We start from the raw sequence: 26,933 nt of genomic DNA, 5'->3' as shown, positions 1-26,933 counted from the left end.
CTCTTAAAAAAATGAGCAAAAACTTTGCCTAATACACTTAAACAATGCTTTGAAGACTGTGAACATTCTTTTTGAATTGTCATGGAATGCATCTGTTAGATTCACCATACTGTACATGTATGTTAATTTACCAAATGGATTGGCAGTGATTGACACAGATTTCTTATGGAAGGACACAGACAGCTGTAAGCCAGTTACATAGCTGGATTGAGGGAATAATTGAGATTTTCTTTACAATTGAATAACAGATTGGAAAATAGACAAAGCACCATCGATATATCAAAATTAAATTACCTTTAATATACAAAGATTTTTTTGGGCAAATGCTGGGAAGAAAGTCAAAGGCATTCCTATGGAGCACAGCACTCATTATTTTTGTTATCAGTAGAAATCTAATTTACATACAAATAAAATGTCAATTCCCATCATAACCATCAAGATAAAGAATTGCATGTATACTTTTCCATGCGCTATTCTTTTTGAATTTAAGTGCTGTGTTTGGCTCTTTGCCCGTGGACCAGTTGAAATATTCTCAGTTTAACAAAGAAGAAAGGATAAAGTTGAGCCTGGCCCATGCACACTTGCAAAGTCAGATTGGCCTGTTTGAATCAACCGTTGTCATTGTAGATTATTTTAATTATTTTTTTTTTCTTGGAGAATTTTTTTTTTTCTTGGAGAGGAATGCAAAAGGAAAAATGACTTATGTATGGGCAGTGAATGGTAACGTTTCTTAATTTGCTTAGTGAAATTGTAATCTTATTCAAATCAGAGTCTTTAATACATTTGCCTCTCACCTGTAATGAAGGGAAAAATAATGCCCTTTCTCTTTGATTTTCCATGATGTACACTTGCTCTATTTTAGTTATCCCATTTAGTGAAGTAGGCAGATGCTTCATTTTTTCAGATATATCCTACAGTTTCATTTAGACTTCTAGTATAAAGTCCTTAAAGGCAACCCCCCCAAAATTTTTTTTGTAATTTTTTTATAAGAGTAAGTACTTAATGAAATTCTTTCTCTAAGATGTTTATGGATACGTGGATACTCATTATGGCAAATATGACATTATTACTTATTTACCAGACTATCTCCTTTTACCTAGACTAGTACATTTGAAATGAGATATTTAAAATACAGAGAGCATAGCATGATGAAATAAAAGCCTAATAAAATGTGTTTGGGCCAGAATCAAAATTCTTTGAAATCGGATATCTAAATAGTGTGCATTTTATCTCAGAAAGGCTCGGGTTAGTTCTAGTGTCCAGATGACTGTTAATGGGCTTTGTGCTCTGAAGCATATGTTAATAGAAGTGATCATTATGGATTAATTTGATGTGAATTAATAAGAGATTTATTTGATGGGAGTTGTTTGAAGGTGATGACATTTAAATCTCAACAGGATTTAAGATGTCCAGAAATACCTTTAAAGATTCAGGAATAATCAATTCAGAGAGAGCAAATTAAATAGACATGGATAGCAAAGAACAGGATCTGACACTGGATTTATGAAGTTTGAAGCAGTTTACAGAAAAAGCGATCTACCATTGAAGTATTGCCCTGGAATCTGAAGAAACAGAAAACATTTAAACTCCTTCAACAATTCTTGGGTTTGTGAATTGGATAAACAGTGTTCTCTTGCATTTTATAGTTCACTTAAGCAATCTGATTTTGATCTGTATATATGGAGTAGACAGGATTCAAGTTTTTTTTTTTCCCTAAACCAATGAGCAAACACATATGTTCTCTAAAAACTGAACTTTATATGTTGTTCATATGGAAGCTATCTAGTTTGCCATGAGCCCAAGATTCGACCTTCCTTTTATTTTGCTATCACTTGCTTAATTCTTTAAATTCTTTGTGGGGGACTTTTGATCAAAAGAAACAATTTGCTTTTCTTTTTTCTTTCTTTTTAATTTTTTAAATAAAAGCTACATGAAATGTGTAATTAATAACTCAGTACTCTTGGGCTGTTGACACAGACAAGCCTGGAAGAAACATATATTAAGGAGAAGACTATGATATCTTTTCTTTTTGTGTAAAGCTTTGATTTTAAACCCGTGAAAGATTTATTATCTGGAAAAACAATAAGAAAATGTCATCTGGTATTATATATTATGATGATAAGAGCTGCTACTTATAATAAAAATCATACTCAGCAGAATTAGAGATTGAGATCAGATTACATAGTCTTGCTTCCCTATCTTTTTAGTCTTGTTCAGGTTTTTTATATATATATATATAAAGATGTGTGTGTTTATATATACGTGTGTGTGTATGCATATCGATACACACACACACACATATATATGTATATGTACATACATGAGAGAGAGAAAGTATCAGTTGAAAGTGTACCTAGTTGAAATTATTGCTTGGAAAAGTACTCAAAAGTTTCAGCTTTTTTTAGAAAGAGGAGTTCCTTATAATTTTTTCTTTACTTTTGAAAAATATCCTTCCTCTCTTAAAATGATGACAAATAATAAAATGAAGTCCTCTTGCTGGATGTGTTCAGACATAGCTGTTGTTGGATATACATGTGTTGAATGGATGAATGAAAGTTGGAGAAAATGGAAAACAGTGAATGGTAGGTGTCAGTGGTATTTATGCTACCCTTAGTTGTTGATGGCTTAATATTTTGTAATGTTTCAAGAAAATTGGGTAAAGCTTTTCTAAGGTAAAACTAAAGTGCTTAAGCTATTAACCAGAACCATCATGGAGTCTTAGAGGCAGAGTGCAGGTTAGAAATAATTTATTGTAATTCCCTCATTATACAGATAAGAGAGGCTCTGAGAAGGGATAAGGGCTTGCCCTTGATTACATCAGCTGGTGATCTGAATCAGGTTCAGAAACTGGATGTGTGATCTGTGCACCCTTCTACCTTCTTAGGTTTTGATTCTTTTCTGTGTTTCGGGTCAAGATGCCACAAAGAACATAAGAGTTTATATCTCTTACCTTCAAGGAGTTTCTCATCTAATGGAAATAAATTCTTAACTTCATTTGCATTGGATGGTTGTGTGATCTCAGCTCTCTTTTTAAATTACTACGATAGTTGTTTCCTTTGGTGGAATAATTCATTTGATTATCTATGGCAAGGTTATTTGAACAAGGTATTTCATAAATGTATGTGTGTGTATATATTTTTCTACATACATATTTATATACATACTTATTTATATAGATGAAATAAAACTAAATAATAGTTTTAAATATCTGGATAATAATAGAAAACTTAGATTCCTTTTGCTGTGAAGGTGCCATTTCGGGAACATAAGTCACAGTCATTTATAGAAAAATTTTTTAATAGTATATTTAAGCATTTTAATCAGTGAGATGATAGTCACCAGAATTATATTTTAAGCTCTAATGCTGATTGTTTCCACTGCGTAAACCTGTCTTAGTGATACTGTAACACAGAAATAGTGCAGTACGCTATTGCTTTTTTCTAATAAATTCTTCTACCAAAAATGCAAAGAAAACTTATAGATTTAAGTTTTAGTTTAGGAGGAGATAACAATAGAAATTGAGATTTTTGCAAATGGAATGTCTTATATCTCAGTAATAAAAATTAATACAGTTAGAGCATTTTTAGGAAGCTAAATACGTTTTGAACCTGCTTAACAATCTTGGCACGTAATATGCATTCATGTGTTTGTACAGGTGGAAAATGATGTGAATGTGGGAATGCTCACTGTTACCCTCTGGTCCCCTAGCCAGCCCCCAGGTCAGTTTTTATCTCATAATTAAATAGAGCACTGAAGTTGGCACTTTTGAGCCTTGTAGTACTCATTTAGGTTCTTCAGCTCCTCCTTGCCCAATTCACTTTTCGTTCATTTTTTGCCCCATTGTCTAAATGGTTGTCTATAGTGGACCTTCTGTAACTGGCGTTTTGAACTTTTGTGGTAGTCAGTGTGAGGGATATCGCTGTACAATAGAATGAAAAAGTTTAAAACAGAGTTGGCAAAACTCATGAGTAAGGCTCATTGATGTGATTATATATATATATACACACACATACACACACACGTGTATATATGTAGTACATCTGTTCAATTATATTATGACCATTAATGCAGTATCTGCCTCAATAATTTCATTCAGATTAAAAAAAAGAGATGATATAAGGATGGTTGAATGCTGGTTCAGTCATAGCTTTACAATCTTATTTATCAAGAGTGAAAATATGACTTAAAAATAGCTAAAAAGATAATACATGTTATAATATGTAATGTTTCTGTAACTCTTGGTAAGGCAAGAGTTAGATCTGATGCAAAATTCCCGATGGCATTGAAATAGCTCTTTTCTCAGCCTCGTGGTATATGTACACTGGTACTGGGAGTCTGGAGGAGACTAGTTATGGGTACCACTCCATGTCTTTAGCTGTGACCATGCAGTTAGGCAAGTGCACTTTGTATCTTTTCCAGAAGCAGGCCCCCTCCATGATTACTAATTAAGATGTTTTATCCCCACCCCAGAGTAGGTAAGTATTGTGTACCTTAAGGTTCAGGGGGAGTTCGAGGTTAACTAATTTTGTCAGCAGCACAGTCTGCTGTGAAAATGACTTCTATAATCTTTTATATCATGTTTCTCCTTCTCCTGTTGCTTTATTAAAACCCAGGGGAGGGAGAAAATCTTGCCCAAGATTTACTCGTGCTTTTATCAGGTATCTTTCCAGCAGCTTGCGGTGCTGGCATGTTAATGTGTTTTAGGTGTGATCCATTAAAATTGTTTACATCATTTAGGAAGGAAAATATGTTTTGTTTTGTTTTGCAGATGTACAGATCAGCTCTCAAAATGTCTTCTGTGTCTTCTGAGCGTCTTCTAAGACAATTGCATTAACCCTCCTGCTAGTTGACTAATAGAATTAATAATTGTAAAAAAAGCACTCTAAAGCCACATGCCTTATGAAGTCAATGCTGGGTATGATTTTACAAGTATGTGATCTATTTTTTCAAGTGAAATTGTTAACTGGAAAAGTTTTTGGCACACAGTACAATGTCATGCAATCTGTTATTTGTCTTAGAGATAATAACTTGAGGGTGGGTCTGGTCTTACGGTATCTAACTTATGAGTTGCTAGGGGAGTTTCTTCCACTTAGAAGTATTGCGAATGTGCTTATATTTACATAATATGTCATTCTGAAAAATTATAGCGATGTAATTCCAGTAAAAAATTATTTTTTCTCTAACTACTTCAAAGTGTAGTCAACTAAATTAACCATGATTTTTTTAAAAGCAGCTAAAAAGAACATGCCCCTTCCCCCCAGAACAAAAAAAAAAATAAAACCCAAATGACCTCTCTGATACTTCTTTGAAGTTTTAGCAGTTTAACATTCTTTGCAATGTATATTATTAAGGGCCCTATTCAGTGAGTCATATGGCTTGTAAAGGTCTGTCCTTGGGTGAAAGAATGAACTGAAATTTGAAAGGATGATAATTTAATCAAATTATATTTTCTCTCAGTCACTATAGATGTTGGTTGAGTAGTTTTTAAACTATGACCCATTACTATTCTTCATGATGATAATAAATCAGCAAGATCCAACTTTCTTGTTCTGGAAAATACATTAATTTTTTTCAATTATTGACATATTTATATCTGTTCATTTCTAAGTATTTTGTCTTAGTTCCCTTGCTGTGTAAGATGTCGCTGTTTTTCTCATCTCCTTGACCTTAATATATGGGCATAAACCGTTTTCTTTTCATTTGAATGGAAGGATAATCTTAATGAATTGGATTATTTCATCCTTTTTTCTTCATGAATCCTGCCTTTCATATAGGTTTTTATTTTTCCTGTGTAGCCTTATTTATTTCATCTTGGTGCGTCACTGTTAGATTTTATTTATATGATGGAGGCAATGTTAAAATCCAGTGGAAAAACAAACAAACAGGAAATTCTGGAAGGAAATGCATGTAATGCGGTACCAAATCATCACATTTTTGTATGCAGGAATGACTGATACTCTATAAACTAGTATTTCCTTTTCTATAGGCCAAGTTAAAACAGTACATTTTTGACTCAAACTCTTATATTTTAGACTGTAACTTATTTCTTTTAAGCTTCCCTTTTATCCTTTCCCTTTTAGTTTTCCCTTTGTTGACCACCAGTAAAATTGCCCTCCAGTCTTCCATGTGTTGGTACAAGTTCCCAAGTTCTGGCTGTTCTGACAGAGGAATAGAGGTCTAAAATGTCAACAGCAACAGATAAGACATTAAAATGCAAACATTAGAAGATAAATTAGTTAGCCAGTGTTCCATTTTTTTTCTAACGATGGTTACCTGACTTAGTTAATTTTAGGAGCTAATGGTAATGACACCAAGGTGAAGACCATACTCCCTCCCTTGCCCCCACGCCGGGCAGGTTTACACGCCTCATGACTATCACCTTCACTGGAAACTCCAAATGGTTTTTCTTTTGGTTGTTGTTCTCCTTCCAAGTGGGAGATTCTGTGGATATTTTGATGACTAACATTCTTGGTGTATAAGAAGAGCAGTATACTCTCTTAAGTACAGTTACGCTATTTTTGACATTATTCAAGAAAGTGAATTATTACCTTGTAACTGATTCCTTATCCTGTATCTAGTGCATTATCTTGGTTCAGTGGTTCATATTACACAAATTTTGCTTGACCAGCTTTTCAGAAGCGAAGGTTTGCCCATATATCCAAAGCCAGTGTGGTTCCTCAGCACTTGTGGGAGATTATAGATGAGAATGACTAAAACATGCTATTAATTTAGATTTTCTAAGGACATTTTGGATAATCATGGTGTAACTAACTCTGTTAAATTCGCCCCTGTGGTAGCGTCAGCTAGTAAATAAGGTGGATTTTCCAAGAGACAGTTGGGGTGACGACGTACATAGCCCTGGCAGTTTTTCGGCTGGAGGATTAAGGAGCACAGGCCATGAAAGTCAGTTCTCCACAAGCCTTTGTTACTGCATTCTTTTATCGACACTGTACAATTTGTTTCTTATCTCCTTATACCCTTAGAATTCTTATTCATTAGACTCCCCACAATGTTCTTATGTGGACCCTACCTTGAAAGGCACAGTTGAGCTAGCATGTGAAGGTGAACCATAGGAAACTGCTAACAGTTTGCCATGTTGAGCTACGAAATGGCAATGTCACGTGGTTCAATTGAATATTTTACTTTAGTCAATTTCTAGTGTGCTCCTGATGTTGGGATTGGTACTGTTTCCACCATGCTGTGCCTAGAAACCCTGACCTTAGGTGGGTTCTCATCATGCCAGATGGAGTCCTAGTAAAACCTAACCTGGCCACTATGATGTGTACCAGGTCCCCCTTCTTTCAGGCAAGTCCCCCAAAGGGGGCTTAAAGTAATTTATAGGTACGGCAGAGATAAAACATTTGTTATCCTCCATTTCTGAAAGTAAAGGGGCAGTTTTCACTTTGTTTATAACATGCTCTTTCTGTCTTTTGACTATGAGGATATTTTGGTTGAAACTATATTGATACCTTGGTTGCACAGTGTGTAACAATATCGAGTTTCACTTTATAGTTGTTTGTATACACATATACGTATCACAAATAAACATGTAATATACATTCTATAAACATAAACAGGTGTATATATTCTATAAACATAACGTGTACATATTACACATAGTATATAACACAGATAAATATAGAAGCATTTATCTATCAACTCTTAAGAAAGAAGCTGAGCAAAAAATATAATTGGCAGCCAAGGTTAAGTAATAGGAATGATAGAGCTAGTAATAATAATACCTTGGTATTCATAAAACCATTTAAAAATAACAAATGAGCCACCCTTTGTGACAAAAATAATTCTAAATGTAAATCGTTGGCATCAGTCTCAAGTTTTTGCTATTTTTTAAAAAAAACAGCAGATTTTTTTTTCCTAGAGAACATTTTTTATTATGTGCCTTAAAAAAGCCTTGAATAGAGTAAGTAAAATGTTCTAGATTAGACTACATGCCTGCAAATTTCAACTAATCCTGTATCTTCCTTTTCCTTCTTATTTTTACAGATATGGTCCGGAAAAAGAACCCCCCTCTGAGAAACATTGCTAGTGAAGGCGAGGGCCAGACCCTGGAGCCTGTCGGTACAGAAAGCAAGGGATCTGGAAAGAACAAAGAATTTTCTGTAGATCAGATGTCAGAAAACACGGATCAGAGTGATGCTGCAGAACTAAATAATAAGGAGGAACATAGCTTGCATGTCCAAGATCCGTCTTCCAGCAGTAAGAAGGACTTAAAAAGCGCAATCCTGAGTGAGAAGGCTGGCTTCAATTATGAAAGCCCCAGTAAGGGAGGAAACCTTCCCTCCTATCCACATGATGAGGTGACAGAGAGAAATATGTTGGCTTTCTCATCTCCAGCTGCTGGGGGAGTCTGTGAGCCCTTGAAGTCTCCTCAAAGAGCAGAGGCAGATGACCCTCAAGATATGGCCTGCACCCCATCAGGGGACTCCCTGGAGACAAAGGAAGATCAGAAGATGTCACCGAAGGCTACAGAGGAAACAGGGCAAGCGCAGAGTGGTCAAGCCAATTGTCAAGGCTCAAGCCCAGTTTCAGTGGCCTCAAAAAACCCACAAGTGCCTTCAGATGGGGGTGTGAGACTGAATAAATCGAAAACCGACTTACTGGTAAATGACAACCCAGACCCGGCACCTCTGTCTCCAGAGCTTCAGGACTTTAAATGCAATATCTGTGGATATGGTTACTATGGCAACGACCCCACAGATCTGATTAAGCACTTCCGAAAGTATCACTTAGGACTGCATAACCGCACCAGGCAGGATGCTGAGCTGGACAGCAAAATCTTGGCCCTTCATAACATGGTGCAGTTCAGCCATTCCAAAGACTTCCAGAAAGTCAACCGTTCCGTGCTTTCTGGTGTGCTGCAGGATATCAATTCCTCAAGGCCTGTTTTACTAAATGGGACCTACGATGTACAGGTTTGTGCTTCGTATTGTGATCTCTTTGTACAGAAAAAGTTGTTAGTAACGAAATGTGAATTTTTACATGTTTGTTAAAATCAAGCTCCCAATACCAAAGGGGTAGCCTGCTCAATGGAGCAGAAGAGACAGACGCACTCTGTAGCTGTTTCATCCAAATGTGTATTCAGAGTTATCTTTAGCCTCTCATCATGGAAAATAATCCCAACATTTCTATTAGGCTGGGAAAAGTTTTTTCATGGAATTAGCTTGGCTTCATATTTCTGGACATATTTCATGGTAATTTGATGTTTTCAGAGTCTTCCAAAAATGGCACTAATCTTTATGGTTCTACACGATAGTAATTCATGCTTTGTACTAGTTTTAGATTATAAATCTTTTGCTATAGCCTTTACTTCAGGGAGGGTCTTTCCTGTGTCTTGGATGAGGATTTAATTTTACACTCTGCCAAACTGGACCAGAGTTGGGTCACACTGATGGCTGCAGAGATGTACTACTGAAAAGGCAACATAATTGCAAATGAAACTTTGGAAATAAAATTTTAAAAATTGATTTAAAAAGAAGTCAATGTGAGTGTAAGTACTAGGGACACCAGAATGACCTTGGTGTGGACCAATAAAGCATTCCTTACTGCGTTTAAAGAAAATCATAATTTATGAAAGCATTTAGTAGTAATTTAGATTTCCACTTTTATTAAAACTGGCATACCTTTTTGATCTACCCCTTCTGTGTTAGCTTAAGGCATATGTGAGATAAAAAAAAAAAAACCCTACCATTTCAAATAGAATGAAATGCAGAACGGACTCTTAAGTAATGTATTCATTTCATTTTAGCAATTTTAGTATAGTTGAAACGGACAATCAGCTTGAGAAAGTGTATTAGTTTCTGTTACAGTCTGTAGATTTTTATTGTATTATTAGGCCAGTGATTTCAAAACATATTAGGTTTAATATTAACCTTCTTTAGGAATGATTAGAAGAAGTACCTGAGAACTAATGAAATCTCATCACACTTATTTGGCCTCCTCAATCCCTGAAAATATCAATCATTTTTATCAACTCAGTAGCTGCAGCACATTTGTTCTAGACCTCTCTTTTGACCTAGTGCCAATTAAGAAAGACGGGCGGAGGGGTTTTAAATAACAAGTAGTGAATATATTTTGCAATACTTGTAAGAAGGATCAGAAGAGAAATTTCCAAGTGCTTTAAAAACGTCAGAATGGCAATCTTTTCACTTTAAGGGAGATAAAGAAGAACTCTTAAAAAGCCAGTTTCATCTTTGTAAAGCTCTCAAAATTCCATCTTACTTTGTGAATTTCCACAAATAGAATGATTTCTGTGGTGCAGCAAATTAAGCCAACATAGTTATTATGCATGAAAGCTACATGCTTTGAACTGCTGTCTTATTAAAGATCATTTCACTGGCTTGTGTCAGATACATTCTGCTGTCAAACTATGATTGGAAAGCAAATACGTGTTTTAGATAAAAGGGTTAGAAGTGAATAATGTCAGTATGTGAAATGGTGTTTTATAATTAGCGAGGAATATGATGTTAATACCTGGATTTCCGGCCGGGGTTTCAGTTTGTTCACTCTGGGGACAACTTCTGAGGGAAGCTGATCTGGGCTGTCAGGAAGGCTCTAAAACGAAGATTACTAAGGGCCTATAGTTTGGAAGAATTCAGATTTTTAAACACACTTCCATTTCCCCCAAACAGTTATTTGTTAGGTTCCTAGTTATTTATAGTAAAGTTTATGTTTGGGTAGAACGAGCTGGACACTTTTCCTGGGCAGTGATTTTAGAAATAAAACAGATGTGGGAGCTGAGTTTGAACTAATAGAACTAGAAATAAAACAGCTGATCCTAGACTCTGCTGTCTCCTAAATCCTCGCAGCAGTGCCCAGTAAAGAAGACAGAAATGGTAGGAAATCGCACGGAGGGAGATAATCTTGTTAAAATCAATTTTTTTTTTCAAAGAGAAATAATATGGCTAAAAATAGAAAACAGGGATCTATGGAAAAAGTGACTGATTCTTTCGAAGAAACAATTGGAGAGAGAAAAGAAGCCTAAAGAGAGTTAACTTTCTTCAGTTTGGGAAAAGCACACTAAATGTACTTTAGGCCAAATGTTAATCTTGAATACTTTACACACACACCAGATGTTGATGCAGAAACATGTCTGAAGATAAATAACTTATTAATATTTTTATGCTGAAATAAATATCAGGCAGCTTTGCTATATGCGTACATTGAATAAAAGCGCATATGAAGTCCCCCTTTTTCACCCGCATATGTTTGTGTTGCTGAAATGCCCTTTGAGAGGTTCTTTCCTGCATGTGAGCTGTGTGGAGACTAAAAGCTGTGGGAAGTAAAATGCTGACTTCAGAATTTCTTTAATGCAGTTTTGTCAGAAATTGATAGCAAGTTAATGGCTTGTGTGTATTCTGATAAAGATGTTGGTAAATACGGGGATTAAAGACAAATAATCATTCCATTCCAGGAATTATTGATACCAATCTGTAATTTAAGCTAGTTGAAGTAATAGATGAGCGATTCATTAATCTTTTTCAATTAAACTTTTTTTTTTTTTTTTTAACATTCAGGACAGTTGGTGGTTAATGATAGATTTATGACATTTTAGGCCAAGAAAAAAGGAACAGAAGCCAGAAGTAGAGGACTTAAGAACTCTGTGGCTTTGATCTGTATTTTGGTTTGGCATGGATGGTTTTAAATAATTCAAACTGACTTGAGTGCAAACATGAGATATACGGTTGGGGAAAAAGAAATAATTTAAACAAATTTTAAGATTTCTACTTCCAAGTTCAGATTATTTGACCTGTATTGAAGTTAATATAGGAAGTTTTGACATGCTTTTACTGACGGTATCCACTTCTGTGTAAGTTTTATTACACATCATGAAGTCAAAGAATTACAAATTTGTAAAAATAGTGTCAAACAACGTTTCTTTGTACTTCATAATCGACAAAGCCCCGGCCAGATAATGGAGGTCATTTTAAAGGGCCATCATAAAATCTGGACGGTCATTTCTGAGTCTGTTGAATTCAGATCCCTCACACACCATGAGGTAGCATACCCAGCCCTGGAATCAGAAGAGACACAGACCTTTACCAAGAAAAAATAAGGAAAAATATAATGGCTAGCTTAGGACTCATTGACTTGGCCCGGATGTTAGTTTCTCAATTTTTAAATTTCCCCTGCGTGTTTTATCAATTATTGTGCTTAAAGTTTTAAAAAGAATGGCTGTGGCATGGTGGCTAAGCCCTTCATGCAATTTTTACTACCTGTATTCAGCCCTTGAGGCTCACGTATAGACTGATAATAGGACAAGAGATTGAGTTCTTCAGAAAGTAATTACAGCCTCTTTCTTTCTAATCTGCTTTATCATGCTTATATTTAAACCATCGCTGAACGGAGGCCTGCATTGTTAAACTCGGACTTTGCTGTTTCATTAGGGCTTAATGTGTGGTGCATTAGGGTGTTTGCATCATCTTTATGGGGGAGCTCTTAGCCCTCAGATCAAGTTATAAAAGTCGGAGTCTTGTCAAGTTGTGCTTCCCACGGGAAAGTGTTTAAGCTAGCCCAAGTTTATAAATGCTCACAATGTATATGGTGCCTTTTCATATTAGGAAACCTTTCCTGTTATTCTGCATTATTCAGGCCTCTAAGAAGGGAGCTACAGGATGCCAGCTATTAAATTCATTTTGGCCCTGAATGAAATTTTAAGGTTAACAGAAGAATCTCAGTGATTGTCTTGTGTTTGAGCTAGGAGCACTGAGTTTCTGTTTTATAAATATTTTTTATCAGAGTTGCACAATATGTCATGTTAGAAGCAGGAAGAACAGATTTTTTGAGCTAGGAAGTCATCTTTTGTGTTTGTATTTTCAATATATTTAAGTCCATGAGCTTTATAGATTCTTAACATGTGCCCGTACATTCATGTGAACGGGGGGTTACAGTTTGGTCTGGAAAAAAAGGAAAATCCAGAGAACATTCATCTCGTTTTGGTCTATTTTGAATTTTCTTGAATTTTAACCTCCAAATATTTATTTTTTGCCTCGCCGTTTCCTTTGATCCTGGAGCAGGAGGGAAGCTGTAGATCTTAGCAGGTTCTGTTGCTTTGTTCTTCTGAGTTGAGGACAATTGCTCTTTAGAAACGCTGGTGAATGAGACTTGAATCACTTCAGACTCTCTCTAGAGTATGGAATGTTTGGCATATGAACCCGTACTTATTTTCAGGACCGTGTCTCTTTAACAAGTAATAAAGTGTGCAAAATAAAACATATGCTCACCCTAAGGCCATAAAAGCAAAGCAATGTTCTGGCATTTACCAGGTTATTTTCATCATGAAGATAGCCGAGCTTTATAATGTAGCCACCCGGATGGAATAGTTTGACCATCTTCATTAATCCTTTTACCTGCATGATGGTTAAATCTCCATTTGGCTTTTTACAAGAGGGTCAGTATGATAAATGTCAGTCCCTCTTTGATTTTCAGTTTTTGCCATCGTTTAGAGAACATGTATCACTTTCTTGAATATCCGTATTTCTCTCTAAGCAGAATGTTTAGAAGAAGGAATCATGGTTATCAGTGCATTCAATCGAATTTAGCATTATTCAACTCAATAAAAATTTTATCTCCACATGGCATGTTCTGCTAACCATATCACGTCAGCAGATTATTCAGTGCTTTTTGTTTCTTGGGTCATTGTAATTATAGCATATGTACAGCTGTTGGAAACACGGATACATAAGTAGTATGCTAACTCCAGGAAAGTGGGAAAAAAGAGCAGTTCTCTTTCATTTTCTGATTTCCTTCCTGGAGTCTGTGTCTGAAAATCGTTAGACCATAGACCTCTTGAATTCTTCATCATATGATTCTAAAGTTTAAAGTCAATGTTATGCATGTTTAGAATATCAGAGAAGACCGTGTTTAATTTTAATTGGAAATCAAATATGAAATTTATTTTTCTGTATTACTTTAAATATTATCTATCCTTCTTTTATTTTTTAGCTTCCATAATCAAAATTACACATATGTCCTGTTTTTTCCCCCAATTTTGGATTCAGTCCTAATAAGAGTTAGCATTTATTAAGGGTTTCTTACGTGTATATGTAGATCTAAGCTCTTTACGTGTATTAATTAACTCATCTTCATAAAAACCTTTGAAGTTGACACTACTATTATGTCCATTTTAAAAAATGAGGAAACAGACATAGAGGGATGAAAGTAACCTGCCCAAGCTCACAGAGTTGAAGTGGGGTAAAGGGGGTGTAAACCAGGGTCAATAGGCTACAGAATGTTGTCTTCACAACCACCATAATATATGGCCTTCCCAGTTGTAAGACTGAGTTTACTGCAACTAGAAAAGCAACGGAAGACAGACCAGCCGCATGTAAGGGAGCTGATATAAGACTGGTACACCAGGGCTGTTTGATGCATACTCTGTGAATTGCATTGAATTTGGGGACTTCAGTGATTTCTTTGAGATGATCTCTTATCCAAACCCTGGAGTGTAATGCTGCCTTATTTGAGCTTACTAGCTTATAATTGAAATCATTGAAAAGAGAATTAATTTTGCTGATTTGTCTTTTCTTAATTACTGTGATTCATTTTCACTGGTACTTTGGCTGCAGAAACTAGTTCTGATAGAGTGCATAAGGGCCAAATTTTGATTTTATCAATTAAGGATGAAATGTTTTATCCCCACATTAAGGGACACGTCATCCATGTATTTGATTTACTTCATAGCCCCCTTGTTTGAAGGACTTCGTTTTAGGATTTTATGATTCAGTAGATGGTCTGAGCATCGTATTCCCCTCTTTTGATTACTAGGCACAATTTAGGTTGGTTTTTCTATGAAGATTCAGTGTTAAGGAGATGCACCCAGCTTCCATTTATGTTCTCCAAGGCTGGGTGATTAAGGTTTTACTCTTTGCCTTTGAGTAAGTAATGGAATGGGTGTGGAGGCAGAGGAACTCAGAATACTTTTAGACTGTCTAACTTGAGTGTACTCATTCCCCAGCCATGCTCAGAGCTGTGTGAGGTCCCCAGGTGCTGAAAGTGAAGAAACTGGGGACTACCATGAGGGGCTTGAGAATTCAAAGAGAGTCTAATTGTCCAGCCATTCTCCTTTAATATTTAGATGACCTGTTGATGTAAGATAAAGAACACCTGCATTCTTTCATGAGTCCAGTAACATATTGGGAATCTTAATAATAAACAGTCGTTTGTTCTGAGACCTGTTTTGCCAGCTGATGGGCAGGTAGCTCCACCTCGATATTCCAACTGGCATCTCCAAGTCGACGTGTGTAGAAGTAAAGTTGTTAGTTCCTTCCCTAAAACAACTTTGTGTTCCTCTCCTTTTTTCTAGACTCCCATTTTCAAGTCAGTCAGGCCGGAAATGTCAGTTCTCCTGGATGTCTTTCTGATTTGTATCTCTCTCCAAACAATGGAGTGATTTGTCCTGGCTTTCCTTCTATATTCTTTCCCCGGCACCACCCTTTTTTGTTTTTTTTAATTTATTTTATTTTATTATTTATTTTTGGCTGCGCTGGGTTTTTGTTACTGCGTGTGGGCTTTCTCAAGTCGCGGCGAGCGCGCGGACTTCTCATTGCAGTGGCTTCTCTTGTTGTGGAGCATGGGCTCTAGGCGCATGGGCTTCAGTAGTTGTGGCATGTGGGTTCAGTTGTTGTGGCTCGTAGGCTCTAGAGCACAGGCTCAGTAGTTGTGGTGCACGGGTTTAGTTGCTCCACGGCATGTGGGATCTTCCCGGACCAGGGCTCAAACCCATGTCCCCTGCATTGGCAGGTGGATTCTTAACCAATGCGCCACCAGAGAGGTCCCGCCCCGCCCCCGCCCCGCCAGTGGCACCACCCTTAATGTTTACTTAGTAAATTCTTAGTGGCTTATTTACTTATTTACTTTCTGTTCCCTTCTGTTCTTTCTCTTCTCATCTGCTCTCCCTTCCTTCCTCCCCCTTCTTGCCTTCCTTTGGTTTCTGTTTCTTTCTGTTCTTTTTCCTCCCTGCTTCCTCTTTATCCTTCCTTTCCTCCATCTCTTCTCTTACCCATCCTCCTTCCCTCCCTTCCTTCCTTTCTTTAATTTTTAAAAATTTCACTTAGAGATCTGTCTTCCTGTGTTCTGTAGGAAGTATAGGTCTACTTTCTATAAAAAAAGTAGATCGTTTTAATTATACTTGTGTAAGTCAGTGTAGACTGTCCATTAAGACATCACTTTTCCAAATTCTCTCTCACCCCCGAACTTCCTCCACATTTCCTGAAAGCAACTTGCACTGTTTCATCCTCATTTATGCTTTACTCATTTTGTTTCCTGCACCTGAGAAACCTTTCTGAGATCACTGCCTTTGAGGCTCATCCCAAATGCCAACTCATCTGTCCACAGCTCAGTTGTCACCTCCTTCCGGAAGTCTTTGTGGACCCGTCGGTGTAGGTTAGGGGCTTTTCCTCTGTGTGGTCATGGAACTTGGTACAGCTTTCAGCAGAAGCACATATTCCACTGTTGTCATCTATTTACCTGGGAACTTTATGCACTAAAATGCAGACACGTTGGGGGTTTGGGACTTTGTCATTTCCTTGTGTCTCCCAGTGCTTGGCACATAGTAAGCATGCCACAAATCTCCCTTCCCTGGAGGAAGGATGTTCCACAGTGATTCAACTCTGTTTTCTCATTAAGACCCTCTTTAGAACAAACATGCAATTATTATTTATCTCCATTATGAGCCAGCGGCCATGGCAGATCAGCTGGAGGAGAGGACCGCTGTGGATAACGTACTCAGTCTTATCATCCACTTGCACTGCATTTTCAGTTTTCTTTTGCATATTTTCCCCTAAAAGATTACCTTCTAAATTAGTGAGACTGACTTTAAGGTTTACCCGTTTTCTATCTGTCCAAATACCAAATAACCATAGAAAATTAGATTGATATTATGCTGAGTAAAATAAGAAAACCAGTTTGGGATAGACTGTTTATTATTGTAATACAAAACATTTATTATAAAAATGTAGATAATTAAGGATAAGCAGTATTTTATCCTTATATTTGCACCTCTACCAATTTAGGTTTTGCCCTCACCCCCCAAAAAATTAGCTGGCTCTTATAAATCCAATGACAAAGATGTATATGGGATTTATACCAGCGACACAAAGAATAGGCTATGATAGCATGTGACTGAGCTGACTGCCGTTTAATTAGATTTGTTATTGAAATTTTTAAATACTTAATTTCCATCAAAGATACATCGTTGAGGCACACCCTATATTCTGCAGTGTGTTTTAAAGAACTGTGCAACGCGGAAACATTCCCTATGTAGATTAGCACATAGATTCTGAATTTAGTTATTTTCAGCCAAGATTGGCCCTGACAGATTTCTTCACGTTATTTGTGACTTCAGTATTTGAACAGTGATTTTTAACAACTTAGTTTTTTACAGTCGTGGTTTGACTTTTTTTGACGATCAGCCTGTAACCTCAAGTCCTTTTAAATTAGTACCCTCCTAATTGTCTCTGTTGCTATCAATTACAGTCCTTGAGTATGAACCACATCTGAGGAAGAGTTTGTGTTTAGTTCAAACAACTCTTTTTGTTCCATTGAAAATAAGTACATTTGCTAAAGTGTCATTTTAAGAGTTCTGAGGCTTTAGAAGATCTTTCCCTGTGACATATTCTTTTAGATCCTATTCTTACTAGGTTTTGTTCCGTATTATTAGGAGGAAAGAGCTAAATTGAGGTTAAAGACCTTGAAAAAAAGCCAACCTTTTATATTTTTAACTTCTATAGTGAAACATTTTTGTGAAAAGCCATATGTAGATAAATTATAAATGAAACGCATGGAACAAACTACATGGAAGGAAGAGTTTTTAGAACTGAGGTTAAAATAGAATAAAAAGACATCACAGTGCTCAATCAGTGAAAAACAACTTAAAATTTGTTCTTTTTCATGCCTTAACAGGTATCTTGGGTGTTCCTGTATAGCTCTAATTCACAAGCGAATGACCCCATAGTCGTTTGTTTTTGGGTTGAAAGATGCAATTTGTCTTGTTTTTTGAAGAAACCCATATGTCAGTTTGAGTCAATGATAATAGGGCCGTGAATTAGTATAGCTCCCATAGCCCAAGTAAGTGGGAGATTTCACATCTCCAATAGCTAGTTCATTCATTCAACCAAAGTGTATTGAGCTCCTGCTTACTTCCAAAGATGAATGTAATACCATTCCTTCAGTCCAAGAAGGAATGTAAATGGAAGCATTAGCTTAGTAACAACAGAACTGAACTTTTACGTTTACAGCTAAGAATACTAGGGGTGACAAGTATTTGAATTTGACTTTACCACTTGCCCTTCTGTTTAGTCTTTTCATTTCATTGGTGGGAGAAATTCAGAGATAGTTCATTTTATTAAATAATAGTCCCATTCGTGTGAATCATACTGTAGAGTGTGCTCTGATATGGTATTCACCAGCTACGTGGGGCTATTTAAATTCCAATTCATTAAAACTAAATTTATGAAAAATTCATAAAAATGACGAATTAAATTAAAAAAAATCACTTCTTCAGTTGCACTAGCTCTGTTTCAAGTGTTCAGTAGCACTTCGCTAGTGGCCGCTGTACTGGACAGGGTGGACTACAGAACATTTACCGTCAGTTCAGGAGCTCTGTCGGCCAGCAGTCATGTAGACTTTTGCAAGTCACTTTTTGGATGCATTCTCTCACGTTATCCTCACGATAATCCTATAAAATGGCAAAGTGTACAATATTATTCATAGCCACAAAGATGATGAAACTGAGGTGCCAGAAGGTTAAATAGTGTGTCTTTCTACAGGATTTAACTTGAGAACTTCCCTTGGGAGCAAACAAATGCAAGTAAAGATACATACAAATAAATAAAGGATTTTACCTACAAATTTTTTTTTTTTTTTGTGGTACGCAGGCCTCTCCCCTTGCAGAGTACAGGCTCCGGACGCGCAGGCTCAGCAGCCATGGCTTACAGGCCTAGCTGCTCCACGGCATGTGGGATCCTCCCAGACAAGGGCACGAACCTGTGTCCCCTGCCTCGGCAGGCAGACTCCCAACCACTGCGCCACCAGGGAAGCCCACCTACAAATTTTGATCTTAAAGTATAAGTAATTTAAAAGCAGAGTTGTGGTCTAGGTTTTCGCTGTTGTATCCTGATGTCTGTCACAGAGATTGGCACAAGCTAAATAACCAGTAGCTACTAAGTAGATGAATGAATAGGTGTAATTTTTAGTCCAAACGGAATTTGCAGTTAAATGGGAATTTTTAAATGTGGATATCTGTATCAAAGGCACTACTGGATTATGGGTTTTCATTAAAGTTCTGGTTAGCAAAAGAAGAAAGACTGAAGTTTATATTCTTTGTTCTGCTTGTGATCTCTTTTTAGTATAGCCATAGCTAGGGAATAAGTTTTTCTATTCCTTGCTGGGTTCAGCCGTTTGGAAAGTTAGAAATAATTCTCTGAATGTGTGGGTGCTGTTTCCTGGCAATAAGATTAAATAAACTGTTGCTGCAAAACATTGATTTTGCATTAACTGTTCTTGCTGTGTATTTGGGTTTAACCTAGAAAAGAATTGTTTTAAGTCAGCATTCGTGGGTCATGAACATGAAATGGGTATGGTTTAGTCTTAGGTATGGTGTCCTAAAATAATAAATTATATTTATTTCAGAATTCAGTTAAATGATATATTGTACAACAGTCGTATTTCACCATGACTTAAGGTACATCTCTCATAGACATAGCATAGAAATGGCCACAAATGTAACCTTAAAACCCTATTTTGGAAAGAGAAAAGGAATAGAACGCTGAGTAATTATGTTTTCCAAAGTTGGCTTTTATAATATGTAAGATGTGTAATTCTAATACTATATTAGCTTTTAATAATATGTAATACTAATATGATTAACTGCTGTTTACCAGGAAGGCAAATAGATAATCTGTACAAGTGTCAGTATTTTTGTTCTTGCCGTTAAATTAGATCCTTGTGTTATTTGGTTGCTTGGTTGGTTTTTGAAAGGGCGGGGGGAGTCTGAAGGCACTTTTCAGCATAAAGTATATAACCATTAAAAGCATCCTAAACAATGGAGTTGGCTAAACACACAACCTTTAGACACATAGACACTGCCAACTTTAAAGATTTAATTCAGTTTTCATAGTAGCTTAGTTAATCCCAGACCAAAATGATTTATTGGCAGTTTTTGGTATGAAATGTTCTCTTCACCTGATACTAGTCTTTCTTAGCATGGATTTTCTGACTCTTAAAGTTGATGTCAAATACTGGAAGGGATGTTGTGATGCTTTAAATTCCCTTCAAAATCATAAGTTTAGGGCTTTTTTAAGACTGTATGTGCTCTTTGCTCGGCCCTCTCAGTGTGGACATGGAACGTGAGGCCTGAAGATTGCAAAATCAAAGAAACAGTGATGATGTGTCATGGTTTCTCAGGAATCCCCGTTCTACAAGCAGAAGTTAAAAACATTTTCTATTAAGGAAACTCAGCAGCTCTGAAGCAATGTGGTAGCTCAGAGAAGCAAATTTCCATTTCTGGAGTTTGTACACTAGCTTTCTTTGCTCACGTTAGAGAAGGTTGGGATAGTTCTGAATTTGCTCCTTTTGATTCAAGTTGAAGTTCCTGAACCAAGTACCTGAGTAGGTGGCATCCCATTGAAAGGTTCATTTTGTTTTTGAAAACAAGGTTCTTCTCACCTCTAGCGAATTGGGAAATGGATGAATTTTGCAATATTATGCATTACATTTCAGTGCAGATTTTATTTGCTTTGGTCACTAAAGTGTGAGGTTAGAATGGTGTTAGACTTACCTTGTGTAGTCTGACTTTGACATCCTTTACACCAATGATTAATTGTCAGGTTCCTGCCTAGGAGGGTGCCCCCATTCTTGCCCTTCTGCTTTAGATAATGCTCTGCTGTCAACAGACTGAAATCTGGGTGTTTGCCATGGTGAATATAGACACTGTTTAAAGTGGAACATTGTCATCCTTCGATTAACGGCTGTGGGAGAACTTCATAATTTATTAATCTTAATGTATAGTAAATGAGCTGTTGATGTGTTCATGCACATTTCCTCCAACTGTAATATTGGAAGTAAGTTTAAAGGTGGCCCCCAGTGAGGAAGCTGTTGGCCAGAGAGGTTAAGTAATTTGATCCAGGTCACACCTCTCTTTAAGTGACAGAACGGACTTCAATCTTAGTCCTGTATAGTAGAGAACAACTGTGTCTCTCAGTGCGCTAAAGGAATATTATTTGCATATTAAGGAGAATCTTTTAAATGATTTTGAGATGCTCGAGACTTTCCTCATGGAGTGATTTGGATGTGAGCGGTGATCACACATGTCATTTTTGAGCAGCTGTGGAAGAAGAACACGATTATGCCACGTGCTTAATCTGTTGCATCTGGTTGCTGGAAAAATTCAAAAATTCCCTGATTGTTGAAAGAGGAAATTTCTCCCCCTTTGGAGCATTTCTGTCAAAAACTCTCCTAAACAGTGAATTTTGGCTGCTGGATGCTAGCACTTAGTCATGCTGCCTGATGTGGTTCTTCACCCAGAGAAGAGGTTTAGATAAAATGCCCCTTGAAGGCCTTCATTGCCCTAACACTATACACAATTTTATAATTTTGGATAGAAGACAGAGCTCTGGTGATTTTTATGGTGAAATTATTTTATTTTGGCCCTTGACTGTCCCCATGACCCGCTCATGGGAGGGGCTGAGTCTTTTCTATGAGACAGAGCCTTAATCAAATAAAGCCCTGGAAGGTTTTCTTTATTTCATTTGTCCTAGATGAGGAAACATTTTAAACTCCTCACATCAACCCTCCTTCACCAAGATCTCAAGCCCACCGATGATTTCATTTTACTTTCAGTCTAATTGTGCGTTCTCGGGCTTTAACCATAAGCCATTTTGTGTGGTCATTTAGCACCTTTATTTTACCCAAAAGATAGACTTCATCTTTGCAGCCTTACTGCTGTAGGAACTGAACAGAGGATTTCCTTGGAGGACGCCTGCGTTGAGTAATCTCTGAGCAGCTGCCCCTGGTTTTGATGGCAACCCTTAGCTTTGTGAGAAGAAATCCCACGTGATTTGGCTGCTTCCGCGGGCACGGGATTTGAAGGAGACAGTAGTAAAACCTCTTTAATTGGAAGTCTTCTTCGTAGTTTTTTTTTTTTTTAAAGTATATATTATTAAATCCTTTGCATTAGTTATAGTACTTTTATAACTTACCTTCATCAGGTACTTTGGCCACAAATTTTTGCATAATGAGCCTCTCATAGAGTTGCTGTTGCGTAATGAAGAGTGAATTTCTTTGGCTCTGATTATTCAAGTGATTTCATAATAAGCAGAAGTACTATTGTATTTTTGGATGTGGGATACTTGGCAGTGTCACCTCCTCCCTCCCACAAAAAGCACTGAATTAATGATACCTTTAAAGTAACATCCATTTCTTCCATGCCAGGTTACTTCAGGTGGAACATTCATTGGCATTGGACGGAAAACACCAGACTGCCAAGGAAACACCAAGTACTTCCGCTGTAAATTCTGCAATTTCACTTATATGGGCAACTCATCAACGGAGCTAGAACAACATTTTCTTCAGACTCACCCGAACAAAATAAAAGCTTCTCTCCCCTCCTCTGAGGGTGCAAAACCTTCGGAGAAGAACTCTAACAAATCCATCCCTGCACTTCGGTCCAGTGATTCCGGAGACTTGGGAAAGTGGCAGGACAAGATGACAGTCAAGGCAGGAGATGACACGCCTGTTGGTTACTCGGTGCCCATCAAACCCCTTGATTCAAGACAGAATGGTACAGAGGCCACCAGTTACTACTGGTGTAAATTTTGTAGTTTCAGCTGCGAGTCATCAAGCTCACTTAAGCTACTAGAACATTATGGCAAGCAGCATGGAGGAGCACAGTCAGGTGGCCTTAACCCAGAATTGAATGACAAGCTGTCCAGGGGCTCTGTCATTAATCAGAATGATCTAGCCAAAAGTGCAGAAGGGGAGCCAATGACCAAGGCAGACAAGGGCTCTAGTGGGGCAAAGAAGAAGGACTTCTCCAGCAAGGGAGCAGAAGATAATATGGTCACGAGCTACAATTGTCAGTTCTGCGACTTCAGATATTCCAAAAGCCATGGCCCCGACGTTATTGTCGTGGGGCCACTTCTCCGTCATTATCAACAGCTCCATAACATTCATAAGTGTACCATTAAACACTGTCCCTTCTGTCCCAGAGGCCTTTGCAGCCCAGAAAAGCACCTTGGAGAAATTACTTATCCATTTGCTTGTAGGAAAAGTAATTGCTCCCACTGTGCGCTCTTGCTTTTGCACTTGTCTCCGGGGGCGGCCGGAAGCTCAAGAGTCAAACACCAGTGCCACCAATGTTCCTTCTCCACCCCCGACGTGGACGTGCTCCTCTTTCATTACGAGAGCGTGCATGAGTCCCAAGCATCGGACGTCAAACAAGAAGGCAATCACCTGCAAGGATCGGATGGGCAGCCGGCTGTCAAGGAAAGCAAAGAACACTCATGTACCAAATGTGATTTCATTACCCAGGTGGAAGAAGAGATTTCCCGACACTACAGGTAAGCCGTACGGGGGAAAAATAGTGAGAAAATGATAGAAAGTATCCAGAGGGCTGACCCAAGAATTTTGGGGAGTGATTGTGGTGACCTTGGGCAGTTATAGAACAAGATCATGTTCTGTAAGATCATAGACTGCAGATTCTATATTGGTAGATGTGATAACCACAGATTTTAATTTGGTCACTTGTTTCAAACTGTTTCCTCTTATGATTCATACCTGTTTTATACCATCTACTGAATATATTTTAAAATTCTCAGTGATGCTGGTAATGTTGCTGGTTTTACCGCAATTCATTTGTCTGTCCTTGCTAAGTATGACCCCACATCCCATGATTTTTGGTGGAGCGGCTTCCAAATGAAAGATGCCGCTATAATATGTACTATTCTCTATTCCAACTGGGAAACCATCCGCTTGAGAACATGTTGCTCGTTTTTCTTTTAAAATGAAATTGGACATTCTTCTAGTTTTAAAAAATTAAGCAACATCCTTGTTTTGCGTACAGACAGTAATGTGAAGCAGAGAACTCTGTAATATGTGTGACTTTGGGTTTCTGTACACTCTGAGCGAGTAAACCTGCTTACGTTGTTTCAGATTCGTAAATAGATGTAAGGTGTGTTACTGTTTTCCTTCTGCTTTCATCTTATTCTTGTTATAAACATTAACTTTCCCAATTAATCTTTCATACTTTCTAGAGATGAGTTTAGAATACATATCTTTTTTTTTTTTTTTGCGGTAGGCGGGCCTCTCACTGTTGTGGCCTCTCCCATTGCGGAGCACAGGCTCCAGACACGTAGGCTCAGCGGCCATGGCTCATGGGCCCAGCTGCTCCACGGCATGTGGGATCTTCCCAGACCGGGGCACGAACCCGTGTCCCCTGCAAAGGCAGGCAGACTCTCAACAACTACGCCACCAGGGAAGCCCCAGAATACATATCTTTATTTCATTTATGTATTCATTTCTTAACTAATTAACTCCAAAAATACACATAGTGCCAGGCATTGATTATAAAATAGGAGAAAAGAACATAAACATAGTGCCCTTATGGAACTTATGATTTAGCAGAATCCTGGTAGCATAGTGCATTCAGTTATTACTTCCAGAGTATTGGGTACTCTTGTTATCATGCCTCTAAGCATCAAAGTCAAAGCTTTATTTACTATTTTTAAGGGCTTTTCCATCTGCAGACTCAATATCCTAGTTTAAAAATCTGGTTATTTAAATTTTCACATCCCAAGATTTTAAATAGTTCCTCCCATTATTTTAAAAAGTTGTGTGTTGGTACCAGTGTGTGTCTGTTTTCTCAATCACCAGTAACGAAGCAGTTTATGTCCAGCAATAGGCTAACAATGTTACACGTTAATTTGAAGGGCATCCTAATGTTCACAGTGGATCTAAACGTTCAGAAAACACTTCCTTGAGATTTACACTGTTTAATTTATAAGGTCAGCCCTGGGAAAGACACAGTCCTGCGGTCAAATATGTGTTCACACTTGCAGTGAGTGTTTCTGGCTCTTTTGATGTTAGCTGCATGCTTATTTATTTCTGGGGCAAGCAGACATTAGCTTCCTTCCGAACCTTGTTAGTATGTATACTGTGCGTGTACATTTCTTAAGCGATGTAGAAATTAGATAACCCATTCTTTTTTTGAAGGAGGAGGCTTTTTTTAATCATGAAGAAATTAGCCAACACACACACACACACACACACACACACGCGCGCGCACACACACACACACACACACACACACTGATGCATGTAGATACCAGATCCCTTGGATGAGTGGCTTTTTTTGAGGAAGCTGAGGCTATTGGTTGAAAACTTGGCTGGAAAAATAGAGATTCCATATGTTTTGGTTAAACAAACAAAATCTAAGAAATAAATATGAATAAAAATATTACTGAATAATCTCAGAGTTTAATTAATATTCAGTAATGAAAGTAAGCTCCAGAGGGAAGAGACTAGTTCTGTTTTGTTCATTGCTGTATCTGCACGATTTAGCATAGTAGTGCCAGGATGGGTAATAGGTGCTCATTGAGTACATTTAAATAAATGAGATCCCTGTGAGATTTTGCCTTCACAGTAGTCATGAATAAGTCGAAATCTCCATGGTGAGTTTTAATTTAATCTTTGACTATTGTACGGTCTTGGAACCCTTCTGAGGACACACAAAATGGAAGTACATTTTGAACTTAAGTCAACCTTCTTAGTATTTTATTAGATTAAAAATAATTAGCAGCACTTGTCTCTAGGTCATTATAATCCTCTCGCACTTATTCTTAAAACCTGATGTAGTGTGTGTGATCCTAGGTCCTTTAAGTTGCTCTGCTTGAGTTCTTTTAGAAATATTTGAAATTTGGAGACTTAGTGTTTCAGGAGCCACAGCTTGGTAAGAAGTATAAAGAAACTCTACTGAAAGTTGAACAGTGGAGGCTCCAGGGATGTGAAAACAGATAGTCACATGAATGTTGAAAACTTAATCTGCTATCAAAGCACTTCCCCCAAATGCTACATTTTGAAGGTAGTGTAGGAGGAGAGAAATTTACCACATCACAATACTATCTTTCTAGTTAAATTTATATTTATTCATATTATTCATGTTGGGAAACTTTTACCACAATTCTGTTATTACTGGGGATTATATTCTAGGCTTTTGAATACTTTATGTACAAGACTTATAGTGTACTAAAAAAGATAGCACAAACGGAGAGCTGTACAATGTGTGAAATCATGTAGCTATAAAATAACTACAGCTAAGAAGCAAGAGAGTTGATTTAAAGCTATCAGAGAAAAACCTCAGTGTGGATTTCATTCCATGAGCATTTTCCTAAAGAACCAGTTTAACCTGAGTTGAACTGCCAACATTATCCACTTAGTAAGTGAAACTTGGCCAGTTCTCCTTTCTTTATGTTTCATATTTACTTATGATACCCCGTAGTTCACGTCATGACAGAATTGTTATATTCCACTCATGTTTGTTTCTCACACTCCATTTCTTTTATTATATATTATTTAATTAACTAGTGTACCCATTCTCTAATTGACTACCATTCTCCTAATCAACATTTTCAGTGTTATAACTTTGTGTTTCTGGAGTTGTGGGAGGAATACCTCCTTACAAAGCAACTATACCAGATAAAACATAATTTCTTAGTGACTTGTTAGACTTCCATGAATTAAGTGTAAGTTCTGAAGCTTTTCTCTTCACCCCTTCACCAAAAGTGAGCTAAACCCAGACTGGGGAGAGCAAGCAGGGAATGCAAGTTTTCATGGATGAAAAATGCTGACATTGATACTGCAGTTATATTGAGACTAAGCCCAGAGTCACTGGCAGAGAGAGGGCGTTGAATCCATGAGTTTCA

At 37.4% G+C, this 26,933-nt stretch overlaps 1 protein-coding gene across 2 annotated transcripts in view; it reads left to right on the top strand.

Annotated features, from left to right (window-relative positions):
- The window catches only part of TRPS1 (transcriptional repressor GATA binding 1), a 252,368-nt gene that overhangs the window by 39,098 nt on the left and 186,337 nt on the right, over positions 1–26,933 (top strand). Inside the window, exons 2-4 of one of the 2 annotated variants that reach the window (XM_030875638.2) lie at positions 4,769–4,929; positions 8,005–8,933; positions 22,447–23,573. In XM_030875638.2, the coding sequence (XP_030731498.1) occupies positions 4,893–4,929; positions 8,005–8,933; positions 22,447–23,573 (2,093 nt within the window). In that variant the 5' untranslated portion in view covers positions 4,769–4,892. The remainder of the gene's footprint in view (positions 1–4,768; positions 4,930–8,004; positions 8,934–22,446; positions 23,574–26,933) is intronic. The other variant, XM_030875644.2, reaches the window with a different exon arrangement.

Source organism: Globicephala melas, chromosome 17 (assembly GCF_963455315.2).
Source record: "Globicephala melas chromosome 17, mGloMel1.2, whole genome shotgun sequence".
In the NCBI taxonomy this organism is placed as follows: domain Eukaryota; kingdom Metazoa; phylum Chordata; class Mammalia; order Artiodactyla; family Delphinidae; genus Globicephala; species Globicephala melas.
The sequence above is the reverse complement of the archived record's forward strand: the minus strand, read 5'-3'. Positions and strand labels throughout refer to the sequence as shown.